At 46.9% G+C, this 18,895-nt stretch overlaps 1 protein-coding gene and 1 pseudogene across 1 annotated transcript; both read right to left on the bottom strand.

Moving 5' to 3' along the window:
• Positions 1 to 270: 270 nt before the first annotated feature.
• On the bottom strand, positions 271 to 11,133 carry PRDM9 (PR/SET domain 9). The gene is made up of 10 exons (XM_036224566.1): positions 11,065 to 11,133; positions 10,546 to 10,669; positions 10,162 to 10,269; positions 8,645 to 8,694; positions 6,953 to 7,109; positions 6,208 to 6,309; positions 5,766 to 6,037; positions 5,320 to 5,387; positions 4,249 to 4,442; positions 271 to 1,646 (listed from the first exon to the last, which is right to left on the bottom strand). The coding sequence occupies exons 1-10, from the start codon at positions 11,131 to 11,133 to the stop codon at positions 271 to 273; spliced, it is 2,520 nt and encodes an 839-aa protein (XP_036080459.1).
• Positions 11,134 to 11,378: 245 nt separating this feature from the next.
• LOC118605251 lies at positions 11,379 to 14,407 on the bottom strand (annotated as a pseudogene).
• Between the last annotated feature and the right edge of the window lie 4,488 nt (positions 14,408 to 18,895).

The raw sequence follows: 18,895 nt of genomic DNA, 5'->3' as shown, positions 1-18,895 counted from the left end.
ATTTATTAGAACAGGAGGCAAAAAAATGCCATGGAGGTTGGTGCTGACATCCCCATAACACTAAGAACGATTTGTCCATTTCGTCTCTTGTCATGAAAGTAGAAGATTTGTTAACCAGTTACTCCTGTCCACTTTTCACTCCGCTCTTTACTCTTGGGGAGTGTAAGGGGTTGGTAACTTTCTTCTGAAGCCCCCTCAAAGCTGAGGTATCAAGGGTGTGGTGGCTACATTTGTCCCCTGGCTGTTGAGATGCAATTTAATGCTAATGACTCACTCACACTTCCTGCAAACAAAGGGCTTCTCCCCTGAGTGTGTCCTCTGGTGTCCGATGAGATATGACTTTCGTGTAAAGCCTCGCTCACACTCCCTGCAAACAAAGGGCTTCTCCCCTGAGTGCGTCCTCTGGTGTCTGATGAGATGTGACTTTTGTGTAAAGCCTCGCTCACACTCCCCGCAAACAAAGGGCTTCTCCCCTGAGTGCGTCCTCTGGTGCATGATGAGATATGACTTTTGTGTAAAGCCTCGCTCACACTCCCTGCAAACAAAGGGCTTCTCCCCTGAGTGCGTCCTCTGGTGCATGATGAGACATGACTTTCGTGTAAAGCCTCGCTCACACTCCCTGCAAACAAAGGGCTTCTCCCCTGAGTGCGTCCTCTGGTGCATGATGAGATATGACTTTTGTGTAAAGCCTCGCTCACACTCCCTGCAAACAAAGGGCTTCTCCCCTGAGTGCATCCTCTGGTGTCTGATGAGATGTGACTTTTGTGTAAAGCCTCGCTCACACTCCCTGCAAACAAAGGGCTTCTCCCCTGAGTGTGTCCTCTGGTGCATGATGAGACATGACTTTCGTGTAAAGCCTCGCTCACACTCCCTGCAAACAAAGGGCTTCTCCCCTGAGTGTGTCCTCTGGTGCATGATGAGACATGACTTTTGTGTAAAGCCTCGCTCACACTCCCCGCAAACAAAGGGCTTCTCCCCTGAGTGTGTCCTCTGGTGTCTGATGAGACATGACTTTCGTGTAAAGCCTCGCTCACACTCCCCGCAAACAAAGGGCTTCTCCCCTGAGTGCGTCCTCTGGTGCATGATGAGACATGACTTTTGTGTAAAGCCTCGCTCACACTCCCCGCAAACAAAGGGCTTCTCCCTTGAGTGTGTGCTCTGGTGTCTGATGAGATGCGACCCATCATCAAAGCCGTGTCCACACCCTCCATACTTGACTCTTACAATTCTTGACGCTCCTACTCCCACAGATAATTTGCCTGTGCTCTCTGGATTCACTTTCTGGCTTGTGCTGGGCTCTGCCTCCATCATTCTCTCACACTCCCTAGGGCTCCCCATTTGTCCTTTGGGTGGTTTGGAAAAGGCCCTAGAAATCTTCCTCTGCCTGTTCCTTTTGAGCGTAGGCTTGGACCTTTCTTTGACCTCTGGACCTTCAGCTTTGTCATTCCAGCTGCGGGGCTCAGTGTGCTGCTGCTGCTGGTGACTCTGATCCTCTGGGCGGGGCTCCTCGGACCGGAGGTGTTTTCTCACAGATGTTCCTGGTTGGCTCTGAGGGGGGTGACTGCGTTTCATGTGCTGGCTGAGGAATTGCTGACTGGAGAAAGCCAGAGAGCAGGAGGGACACGGATGGATCTCCGGCTTTGGTTCTGCTGGAAGAGAGAATTTTGGTCAGGGCAGATGCCGACAAGGCTGCCTGGGTTTATGGTCATCTCCTGTGAGACCTGCCCACTAGTCACTCCTGTTGTGTCAATCATGCAAGCTCTGTCTCCCACGAAGCGTTCCTCTGCAGTCTATCTTTTCATTCCATTTTTACGCACTACATCACCTTCAGAAACCCAGAAAACCCACTCGAGGGCCTTTTCTATGTTTGGCCCAGACTGCGGACTTTGAAGAAGCATCCGAGGCAGTTTTGCTCCTCGTGGAGATGGAGCTTCAGTACCTTTCCTCACACGCAAGTATCTTGTAAGTCATGTTAAAGAGAAAAACCACAGGCCCCCAAATGGTGCCATACATGCTAATAGCCCTGAAACCGAACCTAGATTTTATAGCTCATTGAATTGTAGTTTCAGCCTCTCCTAGAAACTTAATCTCAATCAACCAGTCTGGAATTTTCCGGTCAAGAGAAACAAGGTGCTCTCCATCTGCCCCCATAGGAAGAAGAGGCAATCTACATGATAAAAATTCTCCCCCACCCAAAAAGATGGCCCGGCTCAGGAATAGTCCTTTCTTTTCCTTTGCTAGGAGCTCCCTTGCCCCATCTTTCTTCCTATAGAAATCTTGCACTCTGCGAAACCCCTCAGAGCACCCTTGAAGTTGTAGGCAGACTGCTGCTGAGTCATGAGTAAATCCAAGCGGATCTTCATGTTCGCTCTGTTGAATTTGGTTTCTTAAGAGCCGGATCACTATGACAGTGTCTGCGGCCATTTTATCCTACTGAGAGGTGAGAACACTCTGGATGACTTGGTGGAATTGTCCTTGGTGATGTCCGACGATGGGAAAAGGATCTGTTAAGTCAGGAGCCACTCATCCTGGAGACCCACAGCGTGGAAGGCAGACGGAATAGCGGTTAAAGGGAGCATGTGTGAGCAAACCCGAACCGAGCCTCCCATCCGAAAAGACACGTTTGACTGAGGACTACGTGCCCGGATCTCCATCAGGAAGTGGGATTCAGATTGGACAAGACAGAGCAGTCCAGGTCCCACTGACTGAGAAAGGATTTCAATCTAAAATAGAGCTGGAGGATACAAAACGGAAAATCACACACACGCCCTCAAAGGATGGAGCTGATGTGGGAGGCTGATTTCCCATAAATGACGGATTTGCAAGAGACTGAGATTTCTCTCCCGACCAGTGAGCATCCACTGAGAAGCTCTCCCCACCCTCAAGCCATTGAGCTTCCTGCCTGGACTCCGGCTGGACCCCCCTCTTTGCACTCCTTGCCCATAAACACGGCCTGCTCCAAACCCTCGACAGCCTCGCCTATAGATGCATTTCCATAATTGCCATTCCTCTGCAATCTCAAAGAAGCTCAATTTCTGGTAACTTGAGCTTGCCTCAGTTTACCTCGTTATCTAGGCTGAGAAACTATAGGACTCTTGCTCCCGCTGCCCCACCTAGGTCATGAATTGCTTCTCTCTCACTATTCCACCGATCATAAAGTGAAAATACGTCCTTCCTCTCAAGCCTCACAGCAAGCAGTCATACTTGATTTCTCATTCGACGTTAGCCCCCTTCAAATACAACAGGGAGTCGCGTTGCACAATACGTCCCCAACCTCACTTCCCGCAGCCCTGGTTCCCATCCATCTTCAGCCACTCTGCTGTTCTCCCTCACCTGGAGACGAAGCCATCTCCAAAGGCCTCCCCGACTGCCAGCTTGTTTTCCAAACATTCATGGAGCACAATCTTAGGACAAAGAACATGCCACTCCAGCCGACAGTGGTACCATTGTTTCTCCTCACTCAGAAGAGTCCCCAGTGTCTTAGTCGGATCATGGGCGCTACATTCCGGGCTGCTAGACATCCCTCCAACCTCCGTCCTTACACTCCATGCTGAGACGTGAGTAGTCCTCGGCCAGTCCTCAAAGAGCCACCCCTTTCCCGCTCTGCCGGGACGCTGTGCCCACAGGTGTCTGTCAACATTCTCCCCTGAGAGTGCCCTCCCTGAGCGTCTGCCCCTCGGCCTGCCCTCACACTGACCCCGGGTCACTGCTGATGCCACACCTGTGCGTGCACCTGTGCTTCCCTCCTTCACCCTGAGCTGCTCAAGAGTGATGACTCTGATCATCATGTTCAGTCTGCGTTCCCAGCTCCAGGTCCCTGTGCAGCCCAGAGCAGGAACTCACATGACAACTAACTGAAACAGTGAGTGAATTCATGTTAACAGGCAAATTTCATTTAGAAATATGGAGTAAATTAAGAAGAAACAGCAGACAAGGTCAGAAGAAACAGCCTTGGTGACAGAGTGGGTAAGTGCTTGAAATTTTTTTTTTTTGCTTCTAAGCCTTTTGACACTACATGCTGTTAATATATTTTGTGTATGAAATATTTTTAAAAATCAGGACAAAAATAACCAATATAAAAATTGTTCCTGAAAGTCAAAGGCATATGAAATGAATCCTTAATTTCTGGAGCATCTGATTTGAAATTTTACTGACTTTAGACCAGATTTTACTCTAAGAGTTGGACCATGAACATTTCTAAGGAGAATTCCCTCCTTTCTTTCCATTTTGAAGAACAGTGGTGCCTACCTCTCCCTGCGGTGAGCTCTCTCTTCCACTTGCTGCCCCATTTGATGCCCAGCTCCTGGCCATACTCATCCCCGTACCAGACCAGCAGTTCACAGCCCGGCCTGATGACCCGGCAGGTCCGGTAGAAAATCTGTCTGCGATACTGAAAGGCCACCAGGTTCTGCTCTTCATCGTCGCGGGCACAGTTCACATACCTGGGTTAAGGCAGGTGGAAGGAAAGAAAACCACAGGTGACAAGTTCCCCACCTGTCAGATCCACGTCCAGCTCCTCACCTAATGCCTGCGGCCGTCATGCTCTGCTGTCGCCCACTCCCCGCCGCGCTCCTGGGGACCCTTCTGTCCACACCTAAGCCTCTCTCACATTGTCCTGTGGACGCCCATCTCCAATTCCTGCTCACAGTGCTTGTACTGCCTAGAAAGCTTCCCCTTGCCCTGGGAGGTCTCTGTCTCAGCACAGTCACACGACAACAACAGTCCCGCACAGTCTCTAAGTCCTGATAAAAGAGAAGGGGCTGCATCACAAGGCAAAGAGGCCCACGACCACCCTGCAGGCTTCAGAATCCAGTTCTAGCTAGAATGAGGCCAGGTTGCTTTGCTGTCCTCATGGGTTAAAAGTTCCTTGTTTTAGGCTATCCTGGCCCTGTGCACTTCTCACAGAATAGGAAAATTATGGTTAAATATTTCTAAAGTCAATTGTTTCATGTTTGTCTGCAATAAATCCTCATAAGAATATGGGTTGTATGATCTGTTTCAGTAATAAATTCCATTGTCTAAACCTGAACATAGTACTATATAAATATTTGTTAGATAAAGTGTGAATCCAGGATCCCCAGAGGGCCCTTGAGGTTTCTTCCAGTTCCCAAATTTTGTCTAGCATAAAGATTTATATTCTGAGGACATAATATATTTTATATCCTTTTTCCCCTAAATGCCTATTGACATGAAAGAGCACTGTGTGGGGGGGAACAGAGGACTGCGGGGGCTCGCTGAGGGAGGTGCGATGAGAAGGAAAGGGTGGGGGGCCTGTCGGAGAGGGGCGTCCTCTGGCGCCCAGACACCTACTGGCCTCACCTCATCCAGTTGGCCCGGGACTCATCCTTCCCATTGACATACTCATAGCAGTTTCTCCCTTTGGTGATCTGAGGCTCAGGAAAAGAAGTTAAAGCCTTTATTGGTGGGGAGGTGACAGTCAGAAGAATTATTTACCTCTATGTCATCAGGCGCGTCAGCCTGCATGGATTCCACTGCCAGCTGTGCCTACGTGACATGCTTCTTGTTCATCATCTACACATCTGAGTCAGTTTGTCTGCTCAGAGCAGGAGCCCAGAGGCAGGAGCCGTTCCTATGTGCCTGTCCCACCGAGCTCCTACTCCCCTCTGATCTTTGAGCAGGAGCGCCGTGTCCATGCAGAGTCTACTCTATGCGCAGAGCCAACCACGTTATCCCCATCCAAGTCCCACCAGTGCAGAGGGGAAGTGGGAAGCCCAAGGACAGGGTCAGGGGTCGCTGCTTCTCACCAGCCAGGAGTACCCGCTGTTGGCTGCCTCTTCATCCTCTGTGATCTGGCCCTCATAGGGGCCAAAGAGCAGACCCAGTGGTAGATCGGACGCCTCATTCCAGACTCCAAGCCCAGCCTCAGGGATGCCCGATGGCCCGATTCTCAGGCCAGGGGGCAGAGTGAGGGCTGAGCGGTTGGGATGCCCAATGTCCGCCTCACTGTCCTTTACAAATATGGGGGACCCATGGGCAGCACAGCTGTCGATGAAGAAGTTCTGACACTTCTCACAATCTAGAGGCGAGAGCAACAGGGATTAGGGAGAGTGTCATGCGTGTCCCTTCACGTGAGAGCTTCAGACAGAGCCTGGGCACACACGTCACTGAGCCTCCGTCCTGTACGCCAGGTCATGGGGAGAAGGAAATGATTGGGGACTTAAAAGCCTTCCTGTGAGAGTCACTTACACAGGTAGTCATCATCCTGGGGCTCGCTGACCTCTTGGTACATACAACCCGTCCTTTCTCGGAGGCTGTACATCTTCACTTCAACCCCCTTTCTTCTCAGTCCTAAGTTGGAGAAGGGCAGGTGAGTGAGGTTGGTGGGGTCTCGAGTGCTAGTCCCTGTTTTGTCAGAAAACGTGAAATCTCCTCCCATAAAACTATCACCTGCCCTTCCGTATACTCTGGTTTTTCCCTCCCTTAAGATTGGTTCAGAGAGACAGACTCCGAATGGACCACAGATGGCTGATTCAATTTTAGTTTCTAGTGCTTCCCACTATCAGGTTCAACTTCCCAACTTTTCTGTTCACAAAATGGTTCATCCACATAATCACTCATTCAGAAAATATTTGGTGAGGGCACAGGATGTGTTAGGCATTGAGCCAAGGTGTGGGCAAACAACACCAAGAAAGGGTGGGCCCTATTATCACACATGGGTTTATTGAGCAACTTGCACATGCCGAGTCTTTTAAATTTAATTTTATGCTTTCAAACAATATATGAGCTACGTATCCTTATCTTCACTTTACAGATTCCCATTCAGGAGCTCAGAGAACTTATAAAATTTGCCAAAAGCCCCAGCGCAAACTTCAGATCTCTGCTTAGCTCAGTTTAAACCCAGGCCACAGCCCACCCCACATACCTAGGCTGTACGGATCAACCTATCCAGAGGACTTAAAGGAAATAAATCCCCCAAATTATTTTCTCTTACCCAGCTTTCGTCTAGAGTGCTGTCCGGAGGCACTTGCTTTTCCAGGAGGGGACACTGGTTTCTGGTCCTGTCCTGAGCCACTTGCCTTCAGCAGATTTGCTGTTACTGACAATTTGTTCAAACTGGGTTCATCGTTCAGTGGCATCCTGCGCAGTGCCTTCAATGTGAGAGTCACACATTAACAGATAACATGCAGTTCTTTAATTCTTTAGGGCTCACGATGTGTTTTCACTTGCATGACTTTAATAAATACTTCAACAACCCTTATAAGTACCTAGGGATTATAAAGGTGATAGGAAACAGAAAGGGCCTATGTGGGTAGGGAATCCAAGACTAGAACCCGTGCCCTAAGGCTCTTTCCTTTCAACTTTCTCTATAAGAGTGAGGGAGACTGGGACTAGAACAATGAAATGGTTGTCAGAAACATATCTAGGCAATAAAGAAAATGATGCTAAAAGTTGCAATTTGCTATATCCTGGAAAGAATATTTGTAATTTGGTTAGCTGGTTCCCATCAATTAAGTTCGAATAAGGTTGTACCACCAGCTAGTTCTCTTCAGTTTCCCAGTCCATAACATACTAATTCTATACTATTGTCGCAGTGAACATGACACGTTATAATGTTCACCAAAGTGTTCTGTGAGCTATTCAACATAGTATGAATGTGAGATTACAGTTCTGCTATGAATTTACCCCTCAGCCCTCTCCATATCTGAACTCCAACACACAGATATTATCTTCAGCATTCATTGACCCTCTTTCACATTTATAAATGTGAAATCACTCATACAGAAACATTTAGGGGCCCTCAGGGGACTTCTGAGAAGAATCAGGTATGGGCCAGCTTCTCAAAGAGTTCGCAGTATATGGGTTGGCAAACTAAACAAACGATTTTAAACTGCAGGAGAGTTGCCTAATTGGAGCTCGGAGAAAGAAGCTTTTACTTCCTCCTAGAGGAAGTAACAGTTCTAGAGACATGAATTTCTATTGTGTGACCAATGTGAAGTCCTTAAGTCTGTTATCATCAACCCTGCAGCTACTCGGGGGTAGGAGATGCTTCCTTTTCTTAGAGTGCGTTGCTCTGAGGCTGGGGGTAGGGGGCGGTCCATACCCTCCTTCATCTGGGACCACCCACTGTACAAACTGCCTGTGTGTCAGTGAGCTTCCCTTAGTCAGAGGGTCCTACATACCTACCTCTCGCTTTAGCAGAGCAGAAAAGATCTGAGGTTGAATGAAAAGATAAGTCAGATAAATGAAGTTAACGTGTGTGGATAAGAGAGTGTAAACTTTATAAAACCATGAAAGTTTTAGTGAGTTTGTGAGTGGCTTAGAGAAGGAGCCTTGGATTCAATTCTGCACTGAAAATGTGACCTCAGTGATGGACGCAAACATTTCTGTGCCTCTGAAACCTCAGTTTCCTCATCTGTAGACGGTGATGGCTATAGTACCCACCTCACAGGGGCATCGAAAGGTGTGAGTGAGTTTAGTCATGTCTAATTCTTAAAAGAAAATAAAACAAGTGGCAGCTTATATTGTTGAGGTATTAACTATTAAAATGATGATATCAGACACTGTTTAACAGATCAAGAAAGGATGGCAGCAGTTCCTAGGATACTCTGTATTTTCCCACTCTTACGTAAATTTGGATCCTTAAGGAAGATTTTCTTGTCAATAGGATTGGGGAAATACTCACCTTCTGGTGTTTACTCTGTTCCACTCCAAAGGCCACCCAAGAAGGTTGGACTAAAAGGTGATAAGAAATCCGTGTTTTGGTTGATAAATATTTCCAAAATCTGTAGATTCTTATTAGGGACACAGAATTCTGAATCTGAGAGTGATGAGTACAAAGACAATCTAAGGGTGATTGGAAAATGGTTTCTAAAGTATCATTAAGGCCCATGCTTCCATTGTAAGCATCAACTAATTTTCTTAAAATGTTAAAAAAAAAATAGACAAAGCCTCATCTATGTTTTATCCTATGTTAATAAGTAGCTATTACATCTATTTTAGAAATAAGTTGGCCTTTCATGGGCACATAGTTAACAATACTGTGCTGTACACTTAAGAACTATAAGAGTAAATTTATGATGTGTGGGTTTTTTTTAATAAAATGAAAAATAAATTTATTGGACTGTAGGTTTTAACTGAGTCCAGATAAGATGTGTAGATGTGTGGTAAACCCTCTTTTCATGTTAAAACCTTGTGGACACCTACACATTGGGTTTGCAGATCTCTTACACTACTTTGAAGAGCCTGAGGACCCAGAGACCCATAGATGGGGAATCTCAGACCTAGTCCAAGTTGTTCTCTCCAGCGGAGACAGATGGACTTTTTTCTAAATTCTTCGAAGCAGCAGAAGAGAAAGTGAGCTGCTCATCTCTATGTCATAATGACTGCACTCTGTTACATTTACCTGATGCTGTTTCTACTCTGTGACAAGTGAGAGACATTAGGGAGACTCAACAGCTGCCTGAAAACCTCTCCCAAAATCAAGACAGAAAAGCAGGTTCATTTTGGGGTAGGAAGATCATATACTGTGATAAAATATACATAAACAAATTATAAATATTTACATAATATTTTAGCCATTTCTTCTTCTAGGACATTTAATTCAATAACTGAACTATGATAATATTAGTGTTAAAAAGATCATTGGTAGATTAACTAAGGTTACTTTAATTGCCCTTTAATGAACAATGTTTAACAAAAATAATCTTTAAAAAATGATAAAATCTAAGTATATAGAAAAGTATGAAAAATTATACTGAAAAACCTATACATCTACTACCATTCAGTCTGATCGCAAAATTCTGCCACCATGGCTTCAGATCTTTTTCTTTTTATTTTAAAATTCAAAAACAAATAAACAAATGACTAAACAAGACACAGCCAAGCCACCTGTCAGAGCTTCCTCCTTCTCTTATGATGATAACTATTTTGAATTCATTATTTCTTATTCACTTTCAGATTTTATACAGTTAATGCTTATTAATGTATCTATAAAATGCATAATTATTGTACAAATTTTAAAACTTAATATGACTAGCCCTTTAGTGTATAACATACTGTTTTGCATCTTGCTTGTTTGCTAAACAAGCAAACACTGTTTCTTAACAAGCAAACATTGTTTCCTTGTTACCTCAGATGCGGCTCAGACCTCAACCCAGGTTCGTTTCATGACTGCACCTCCAAGTCCTCCTGGCCACTCACCTTGCTGCCTCGGAGTCCATTCTTCATCAGAATCCTCAGAGTCATCCACCTGAGGTTTGATGGCCTGCCTGCGGCGACACATGAAGGCTGGTCGAGGGGCTCTGAGACCTGGAAAGAAGCAAAATCTTTGTCCTAAAAGAAAAGAGCTTGAAGGAGGGACACAGCACCCACAAACCAGGGCAACTCACTCTGATGGGCCAGGAAAACCTAGAACAAGGCATCCTGAGCTCTGCATTGTCACTGCCAGCCCTGCACTGACACAAAAGACCAAAATTTACCTCTAGATTGCTCTCCACAGGGAAGAGGACTGTAGGCCAATGGAGCCAAGTGAATACAGGTGTTTCATGTTTCCTAGGCTCACCTGCACCCAGCACTTCTTGTTACCTATAGCCTGTAGCGCATCATAGTTCCTTTTCACATTCCTGTAACGGATTTTCTCCCAGTCTCCCATCTCTGTCCATTCTTCCTTGGAGAAGTATATGGAAATGTCTTTGAAAGCATCTTTGGCCTAGAGAAAATAATGGAGTCCACCTGATACAAGTCAGAACTTCAAGCTGGGCCTTCTTCTCCACCTGTGTGCAGGGTGCAGACAGACCTCTGGGTGGTCTCTGTGGGACAAGGATTAGGATTTTCTCTCTCTCCCCATCCTGTCCCGCCACCTGAGCAAACATTGAGCATTCTCCTAGCTGTCCCCTGACACAGAGCAGGTGATGATGCTGGTGTCCTGTTCTCCCCCCATGTCCCACACAGGACCAATTGTCCATTCTGTGCACATTCACAGAGAGGGTCACCCGCCAGCGCAGGCCAGGAGTTGTGGTCCTCTGGGGACCAGCTCCTTGTCACCAGGCCCCTCGGCCCATCAGACCCCGCTGGGAGGCTGGTGCTGCCTCCCCCACATCTCACCTTGGGCTCACACCCTGTCCTCCTTGTGTCTCCCTCAGGGGCTTCCTCTGAGGACCTGTCAGGCCTCATGGTGCGGGGACCAGCAGGCAGACGGCTCCAGCTCGAAGGAAGGCTGCCAGGGCCCCTGAGTCCCCCAGGCCCCGCGCCGAGGTGCCTGTGGAAGGAGGAGGTGCTGAGAGGGGTGACGGTGCAGACTACCAGGGAGATGTGGGGACCTCACAGGACCTGGGGACGTGGGGCAGAGCCCGGGCTGGGAGGTCCGCCCCGCCGGCACAGAGCAGCCGAATGCGAGCTGGGCTGTGTTTCTCGCCCCCCTAGAGCTCGGCCACCTCAGGAAGGGCGGCCGCGGCGGTGGGGGAGCCCTGAGCGGCGAGGCCCCGGAAGCCCAAGGAGACGGAGAGGCGCGAGTCCCGAGGGTGGGGTGGGCTGGCCGCTGGCCGCCGCTGCAGAGATGGGAGGCGACCCCGCAGGACACGGCGGGGATCCCGCGGGGGGCGCTGCGAGGGTCCGGGCACGACGCGCGCCGAGCAGGCTCGGCCTCCGCGGCGCGGGGGGCTCTCGGGCTGAGGCGATCTGGGGCCCCTCGGCTGGCGGTTTTGTGGTCTCTCGGGACAAGCTTTGGGGTCTTTCAGGAGGAAGGCGTTGAGGGTGCTCAGGCTGAGAGCGTTTGGGACCCCCGAGGCTGAGGAGTGGGAGCGCGCTGGGTTCCGGGACACTGAGGTAAGCCGGGTCTTTGACGCGGAAGGGACCGAGAGCCCCGGGACGAGGGCTTTTAGGGTCTCCGAGGCTGGGGGATTTGGTCTCCTGTGGGTGCTACACTTAGGTTTCCCAAGGTGAGGGGTTTGGGGTGCCTCCGGCTCAGGGGAACTCGCGTCCCTCGAGGCTGACGGGATTTGACTTCTCTCAGCGCGAGGGGCTCTAGGGTCTCCTAGGCTGGGATTTGAAGGTGTCGGGCTAAGGGTTCATGAGGGGTTCGCATGGCAAAGGCCTCCCATCCCCCTGTCAGTCTCCCCTGGGCGCTGCGCACCCTGACCGAGCGCCGTCTCCGAGCGCCCGCGTGCTTCCCACCCTCGGGACGTGAGGCGCCGCGGAGCGCGACGTGCCCGCTCCACCAGCCGCGTCGGCGCAAGCAGCCAATCAGCGCTGCGACCCCGGGGTCCTACCCAACGATTGGCGGTCAGACCACGCTACGAGGGCGGAGCCTGGCTGTCAGTCACAGGCAGAACCCAGTGCCGGGCTGGGGGCGGGGCCGGAGGGCGTGTCTTCACACCTCCCGCGGAAGGTCCCGCCCCAGCCCGCGGGGATTGGCTGCTTGGGTCCCGAGAGTGCCTGTCAAGAAGCCTTCGTCGAGTTCGCACCCAGCGGCGCTTTTCGTTGCCTGATTCGAGCGCGCTGCGGTGAAGCGCCGGTCGGGCTGGTTCCAGCGCCTGCGCCCGGGTCCGAGCCCGCGGCCCGGAGCTCGCGGCAGACGTGCAGGGTGGACGCGGCCACCTGGCCGGACGGGTTCTTTGTTCCACCCGACTTCAATCTGGGTCTGTTCCTAGGCCCGTTTGTGCCCTTCCTTGTGAAATCTGCTTTCAGCAAGAACTTTCTAGACAAGTAATGTGTGGTGAATGCCGCATTCCATCCCGGGAGACTGTCATTCAGTAAATTCTGATGAGACAATGTGTAGACCCAAAGTTAATTCCGTATGGGTCAAAGGTTCCAACACAAAGAGTGAAATAAGTGTATTAGAAAACCCCCTGGGAGAATGTTAATCTCCCATAAAGAAGTGGCATTATGCGTCGTAGGTATGTTGAAGTAAGGCGGGTCTCGAAAGGCTTCGGAAATAGATCAGAAAACAAGCCTGGAAAAACCTACACATATTTTACATAAAAATAAGACATCAAATGCAAAGACGGGGTCCACGGAGAAGGGTCAGCTGAAAACCTGCTGGCTTTCACAGAATGAAATGTGAAGAGTGATTCTGGGTCTGTTCCTAGTTTTGATTACAGAAATGTAACCTGATTTCCATGTTTTGGAAATAAGCCAACTAACTGTAGTTTTTTTTTTATATAATTACTGTGAATAAAGAGAAATCTCACTAAAGCGGAGTTGAGAGGCCAGCAGGGGGTGGTCTCACGTGGAACCACCCGAGGTCAGTTACAGACCCCGCAAGGAAAGCCTCCCTAGGAAAGAATCGTCAGTTATGGGACCCCACAAGAAGAAGGACAATGTGTCTCCCACAAGAAACTGATTCCCCAGTTACTCAGCCAACGAGAAACCATCATCACCCTAAACTTACTCATTTTCTAGAATGCACTTTTCATTCAAAATGACCCTTCCAACTTCCTCCTTTTTCTCTACAAAATAACATTCCTTTGCTTTATTTAAGGGACTGGCCTATGACTTTTGCTATTGTTTGCTTGTTCCAAATTGCAATTATTTGCTGTTCCTGAATAAACTCATTCTTGCTGTTAAAATAACTGATTTTTTAGTTTTTGATCTTTTTTCTGAGAAGAAAATTTTTATTTTATGTATCACTAGCCATCAATTTTTATCATTAGTTATTACATAATTACCACCTTGTGCTCTTATCGGTGACATGAGCATTTTATGTCCACGATTCATTTCTGTTTTTATAGCATTTTCATGATTTACGTAAGTACAGTTATCAGTGAAGGTTTAACATTGAGATGCAATCTTGCATTCATAATATCTGATGTTTTGCGGACAGCAATGTAGAAGAAATTTAATCACCTTTTCATTTGAGTCACCTTACGTGAAACATAAATCAATAATTTAGACGTTCTAAGTCTCTAAAGGAGATTTTCCAATGCACTCGTAGAAATGGTCCCAGACAGTAAAATTTTCAGGAACAACTTCCATGTCCACGTCCTGTTGTAATATCTGTACCATTTTGTTTCCCAGCTGTTCGATGCATGCAGAAGGGGCGCGGATGAGATGAACGATTTGATTCACTTCTTTGACATCCTGAACTTTCTGTAGTCCTTCGTTTTTCTTCAATTTGTTCATTATAGATTTAGCTTGGTGTCTGATTGATCTTGTCAACTCTCTTCATTGCATCAATAGTTTTCTGCCCCCACAGCTCTTGCTGGTATTTGACAGGTCCATTTCTACAGTTTTCAAATCTAAATGAAGTATCCACTGTAAGCTCTTTACCAGCAGTTTATGAATGCTTTAGTCCACCTGAGCTTGCAAGAATTGCTCTTCTTTTTATGGTTTTTATGACACTTGGATTTGCGGAATCTGAACACCTTATAATCCTTAAGAACATCACGTGGTGGCCAGGGTGTATAGGCCCTGAATGGAAATAACACTTTTTATACACTTGTTGAACCACCTGGGGACCCGTCACTCAAATGCCAAGCTTGAAAGGAAGTGCTGTAGCTCCGTCACAGCCGGTTTCATGTTCTCCCCCTCTTTAATCCCCACCCCCACTTCCACCCCTGACCTACAGATTTGCCATCTTCCTTTTTAAGAACTGGATCTCTGAAGGTGGGGCATCGTCCCCCATGCACTTGTGACATGCACCTCGGGCCTGGCACTCCTGGTGACTCCGGGGGCCCGGTCCACTCGGGGCCTGGTGCCCCTGGGGTATGGTCCATGGCTCCATCTGGGGTGTAAACCCAGGACCTTCTACATGTAAAGCAGGTGTGCTTACCACTACACTATGGAGCCACCTCCCTGTTTCATTTTTAAGGTCAACATTATTCAATGGCCCACATGGGGATCCAGAGGAGACCTTGGACATCTCCAGGGCTCTTGAGCAAGCAGGTGCAATGCCCACAGAGCCTTTTGAGCTGGCCATTCCCTCGCCGACCCTGGTGTTTGAGGCTTAGTCTCTCTCTTGGATCAGAGTTTCTGCTCTCATTGTGTCTGAAGCTCTCCAGATTCTATCTGGGATCTGTTTTAAGTCTTTGCCCTTTTCTGATTAAAGCCCTCATTTTGCCTGTAAGTATTCACTTGCCACTTCCGCCTGACTTGAAGTCAGCCTGTTCTCTTGCAACTGTGCTAGACGTTGGCCTGATTCTTTGTGAAACTGGCCTGTTTCTACTGAAACTGAAATGCCCAACAAATAACTCCAGAACAGGAAAAGCACTATTAAAAATCTAGTAACTGTTGGTTCAATAAAGATAGGGAACTGTAATTTGGGCCAAATAAAAAGTGGTCCCACTAGAAATTCTGATTCCTACTCCTTACACTGTACATACATCAGACCATCAGGCCACTGACAAAATGATAGCTCTTATGAACTAATATTGGTCTGGGGATACTAATAAGGCCTCAAAAGGTGCCTACCTCACTAGTTCCACTTGTCCAAAGGACAGCCCAGGGAAGCCTGCAAACACTGTGTCTGGACATTTCAAATTGCCGAGTAAACCTTTCGAGGTTTGGTGAATAAAGAAAAGCAGTAACATGTAAATCGGGAGGAGTATAAACACAGTTTTGTCATAACTCTATGGTCTGTGAAGAGGGCAGGTATCAGGTAATATTAAGTTTTGTTAAGTCAGTGCTGTATACTGTAATCACTAAAACATTAATTCAAAAAATGTGTAGCTACCAAGCTTTGAGATGGAAAAAATGAAATAAGATAAAATAGAATAAAAGAACATATTTTAAAAAAGCAAAATCAAAATTTAAATCAAACAACAAAATTCTTCCAAAACAAAATAAAATCTTGAAAACAAATTTAAAAATTCAAAATGCTAATAGAAAAATATATAAAAAGGAAATGAAAATCATGTGTCTTTTGGTAGAAAGATTCAGCACTATAAATATTTCAGTTCTGTATACATTAATGTAAATTTTAATGTCATTCTAATAAAAATAGTTTATTTAAATTTTCAATCAGGTTAAAAAGAATACATGAAAAATAAACAAGCTTGAACAACAAGGAAATTTTGAAAACCATTAAGAGAACTGGATGGGCTAGCCTATCAACATTATATACACATATATATGTGTATGTATTAGGGTATATATATATATATATATATGTATTTGTGTGTGTATATTTATGTATATATATATGCACAACCTCATAAATCCAGTGGCCCACACTCCTTTCCTTTCTCAATGATAATATCTTGACCACCAAAAGTGTCCAATTTGCACCCAAAGCATTCCAGCAGGAAAATTCTTATAGTTCATAATATCATACTGTGTCATATAGTTACTGTTCTTATCTAGAGACACCTGGTCCCCAGCACTGTTGTTAAATTTAATATTTCCTAGAAATAGGGGAGCTAAAAGAGAGACAATCTTAATAGAAAAACATTTAAGAGAAAATTGTGTTTCAGTCACCAATTTCAAGACTATTAGACATATGGTCTTGGAAAAGTTGTTTATGGGGACACTTCGAACACAGTTTTACTAATATTACAGTGTGGTGAAATCGTTCATTCCTTGAAATAACACTTTGCTGAACTTTGCAAGCAATTAGTACTCTTAGAAATAGTAGTTGTACATGAGGCTTTAAACACTGTGTTCAGTCCACTACACTGCAGCATTTATGCAATGAAATAACATTCCTATCAAATTATGTGACAGTGGCACATGTAGAAACATCTTTAATGTGCGTGTATGACTTTTATTTGCATTACATGGTGAATGCATATATTCATTGAAATAACACAGTTCTCAACTTTGCAAGGCAGGATACTTAGCTTAGGGAAGACCCCCTCCGGGATATGGCTCTGAAATTTTTCCTCGGTCCCTTAGTTGGTCCTCTTCCTGTTTTGATTTCAAGGGTGAGACTCCAGCACAAGAAACAGCTTAAGGCCAGAAGACAAGACAGATGGCTTTGGGCCACCTCCTCTCCTTTTGGTGGCATGGGAAACAAGCTAAGACCAGCAGCCAGATAGCCTTGGGACATCCCCCAACCCCTAACATCCCAAAAGGCCGAAATTCAGACAGCTGGGTGCAGACTGTCTTTCTGAGATGTCTGACTTTTCTGTTAAGAAACTTTCACTTTAATAAAACGTGCTCTTTTCTGCTTGCTGTTTGTCATGTCCTTGAATTCTTTCTCATGGCATAAGACAAGAACCTGGCCACTGGAGCTCCAGCTTGCATTCTCGCTTTGGACTACTGCTCTGCTGGAGCTGTCCAGCATCAGTAGCACTCTTAGAAAACACTGTTGTACATGTATATTCAAATCGTATTTTACCTGTATCACATGGTAGTTACAGCACAGGAATGCACATAAAAATGCTTAAATACACAAATTATGATGAGAGTGAGGGTCAAGGGGTGAGGAAGAGGGTTAACGAGTTAGGAGGTCTGGGGGTCAGGGTCAGGGATTAGGCGTTAGGGGTCAGGGTCAAGTTAGAGAGTTAGGGTGTTAAGCTTAGGATTTGGATTGGGGTTGGAGTTATGGAGTAGTGGTCAGGGTGAGGGTTAAATTCAAGGTCAGTGGATCAAGGTTAGAGTGTCAGGGTCATGGTTGAGGTCTGGGGGTCTGGAATCTAGGGTCTAGGCATCAAGGTGTTAGGGCCTAGGGTTGTTGGGTTTAGGATTGTTAAAGGTTACGGTTTTGGATAAGAAGTTAGGAGGTTAGGGTTAGAGGTTAAGGGGTTAGGGTTAGGGTTTAGAGTTTGGGTTTAGGGTCAGCAGTAGGGTTAAGGTTAGGGTTAGGTTTAAGCATAACTAGTCCGCCTCCCCCTCCTCCCTTTCCATCTCTCCGAAGCCATCAGGACACAGGACACAGTAGCATCACAGGTGAGTCAGGGTTTGAGCTTCACCATTGGCTTCTTTCTCTCGTCCTGATCTCTAATAGAAGAAGAATGCAATGTCTTTTCTAGTCACCGACTGTTTCAAGTTCCGCTCACCCTCAGTCTAGGGTTGTGGAGGGCCTCAGAGGTCAGCTGTTTCCTCCCACTATTCCTTCTGGGAAGGGGCTGCTGGCTCTTCTTTGCCAGGGTGGCCCCACGTTCAGCAGAGCCCTGACACATGAAGCACTCGATAGACACGTGTGGATTTATATAGGACCAAGTGTGATGAACTGCCAGCCCCCAGGAGCAGCCTTCCTGAGTGCTGCGTGGGACCTCCTGGGACTTGCCAGCTCCTTCGTCCAATCCGAGTGAGCAGCAGAGACAGTCAGGTCTCAGACAGGACAGCTCTTGGCCTCCGACCATCCTGGGAGTCATCTATGGTTCTCCAGCTCAGTACAGTCTGTGTTCTGTCAGCTCCAACCCTGGTCAACTACCGAGCTGACCATACTGCCGGGCATTTGAGCAGCCACCTGGGAAGCCCGGGCAGCCCCTCGGGATGTTTCTATTCCCAGCATCCATGTGGGTGAGACAAGTACCTCTTTTCTCACAGCCTCAGCCTCCAAGAGAGGTGAGAACCCTACAGACATCTAATGTGGACCTGGCCACAACAACCATATGGCAGACTATGGCCCTGCAATCCCCTAGTGTTCTGGTTGTAACAAACCTTTGCCATCCGTACTCATTGAGAATCAAAGATACAGGAGCGATGGCTTCTGTAGTGTATGTCGTCATGAAAAGTAACTGTTTGCTTCGATCTTATGTGCATATCCAGAATAACACCTGAGGGTTTGTCATCATGAAATGTTATTCTTGCTGTTATCTCGTATGTATCTCAGGAATAATACCCGAGCTCATGAAAAGACTTTTCTGGCACTATCTTGTGGGCCTTTTGAAAATTACGCTTGCGTATATGTCATCATGAAAAGTTTATTTCCCGCCCTTATCTAGTTTGCGTCTTGGGAATACCACCCATGTAAGTAATAAAAAATTATTCTCTGCTGCCATCTGGTGGACACTTTGGAAACACCAGGTGTATGTCATAAAAATTTATTCTCTGC

The sequence above is a fragment of the Rousettus aegyptiacus genome, unplaced genomic scaffold (genome assembly GCF_014176215.1).
Source record: "Rousettus aegyptiacus isolate mRouAeg1 unplaced genomic scaffold, mRouAeg1.p scaffold_m13_p_7, whole genome shotgun sequence".
NCBI classification, from domain to species: domain Eukaryota; kingdom Metazoa; phylum Chordata; class Mammalia; order Chiroptera; family Pteropodidae; genus Rousettus; species Rousettus aegyptiacus.
This window is presented reverse-complemented; position numbering and strand designations above follow the sequence as displayed.

Bases quoted from the DNA above. Each gene is read 5' to 3' on its own strand.
- PRDM9 (XM_036224566.1), bottom strand. From the start codon at position 11,133: ATGAGGCCTGACAGGTCCTCAGAGGAAGCCCCTGAGGGAGACACAAGG. The intron at 10,270-10,545 runs GTAACAAGAAGT...GCTTCTTTCCAG, and splicing joins TGATGCGCTACAGGCTATAG to GTCTCAGAGCCCCTCGACCA. The intron at 8,695-10,161 runs GTGAGTGGCCAG...ATCACCTTTTAG, and splicing joins ATGGACTCCGAGGCAGCAAG to TCCAACCTTCTTGGGTGGCC.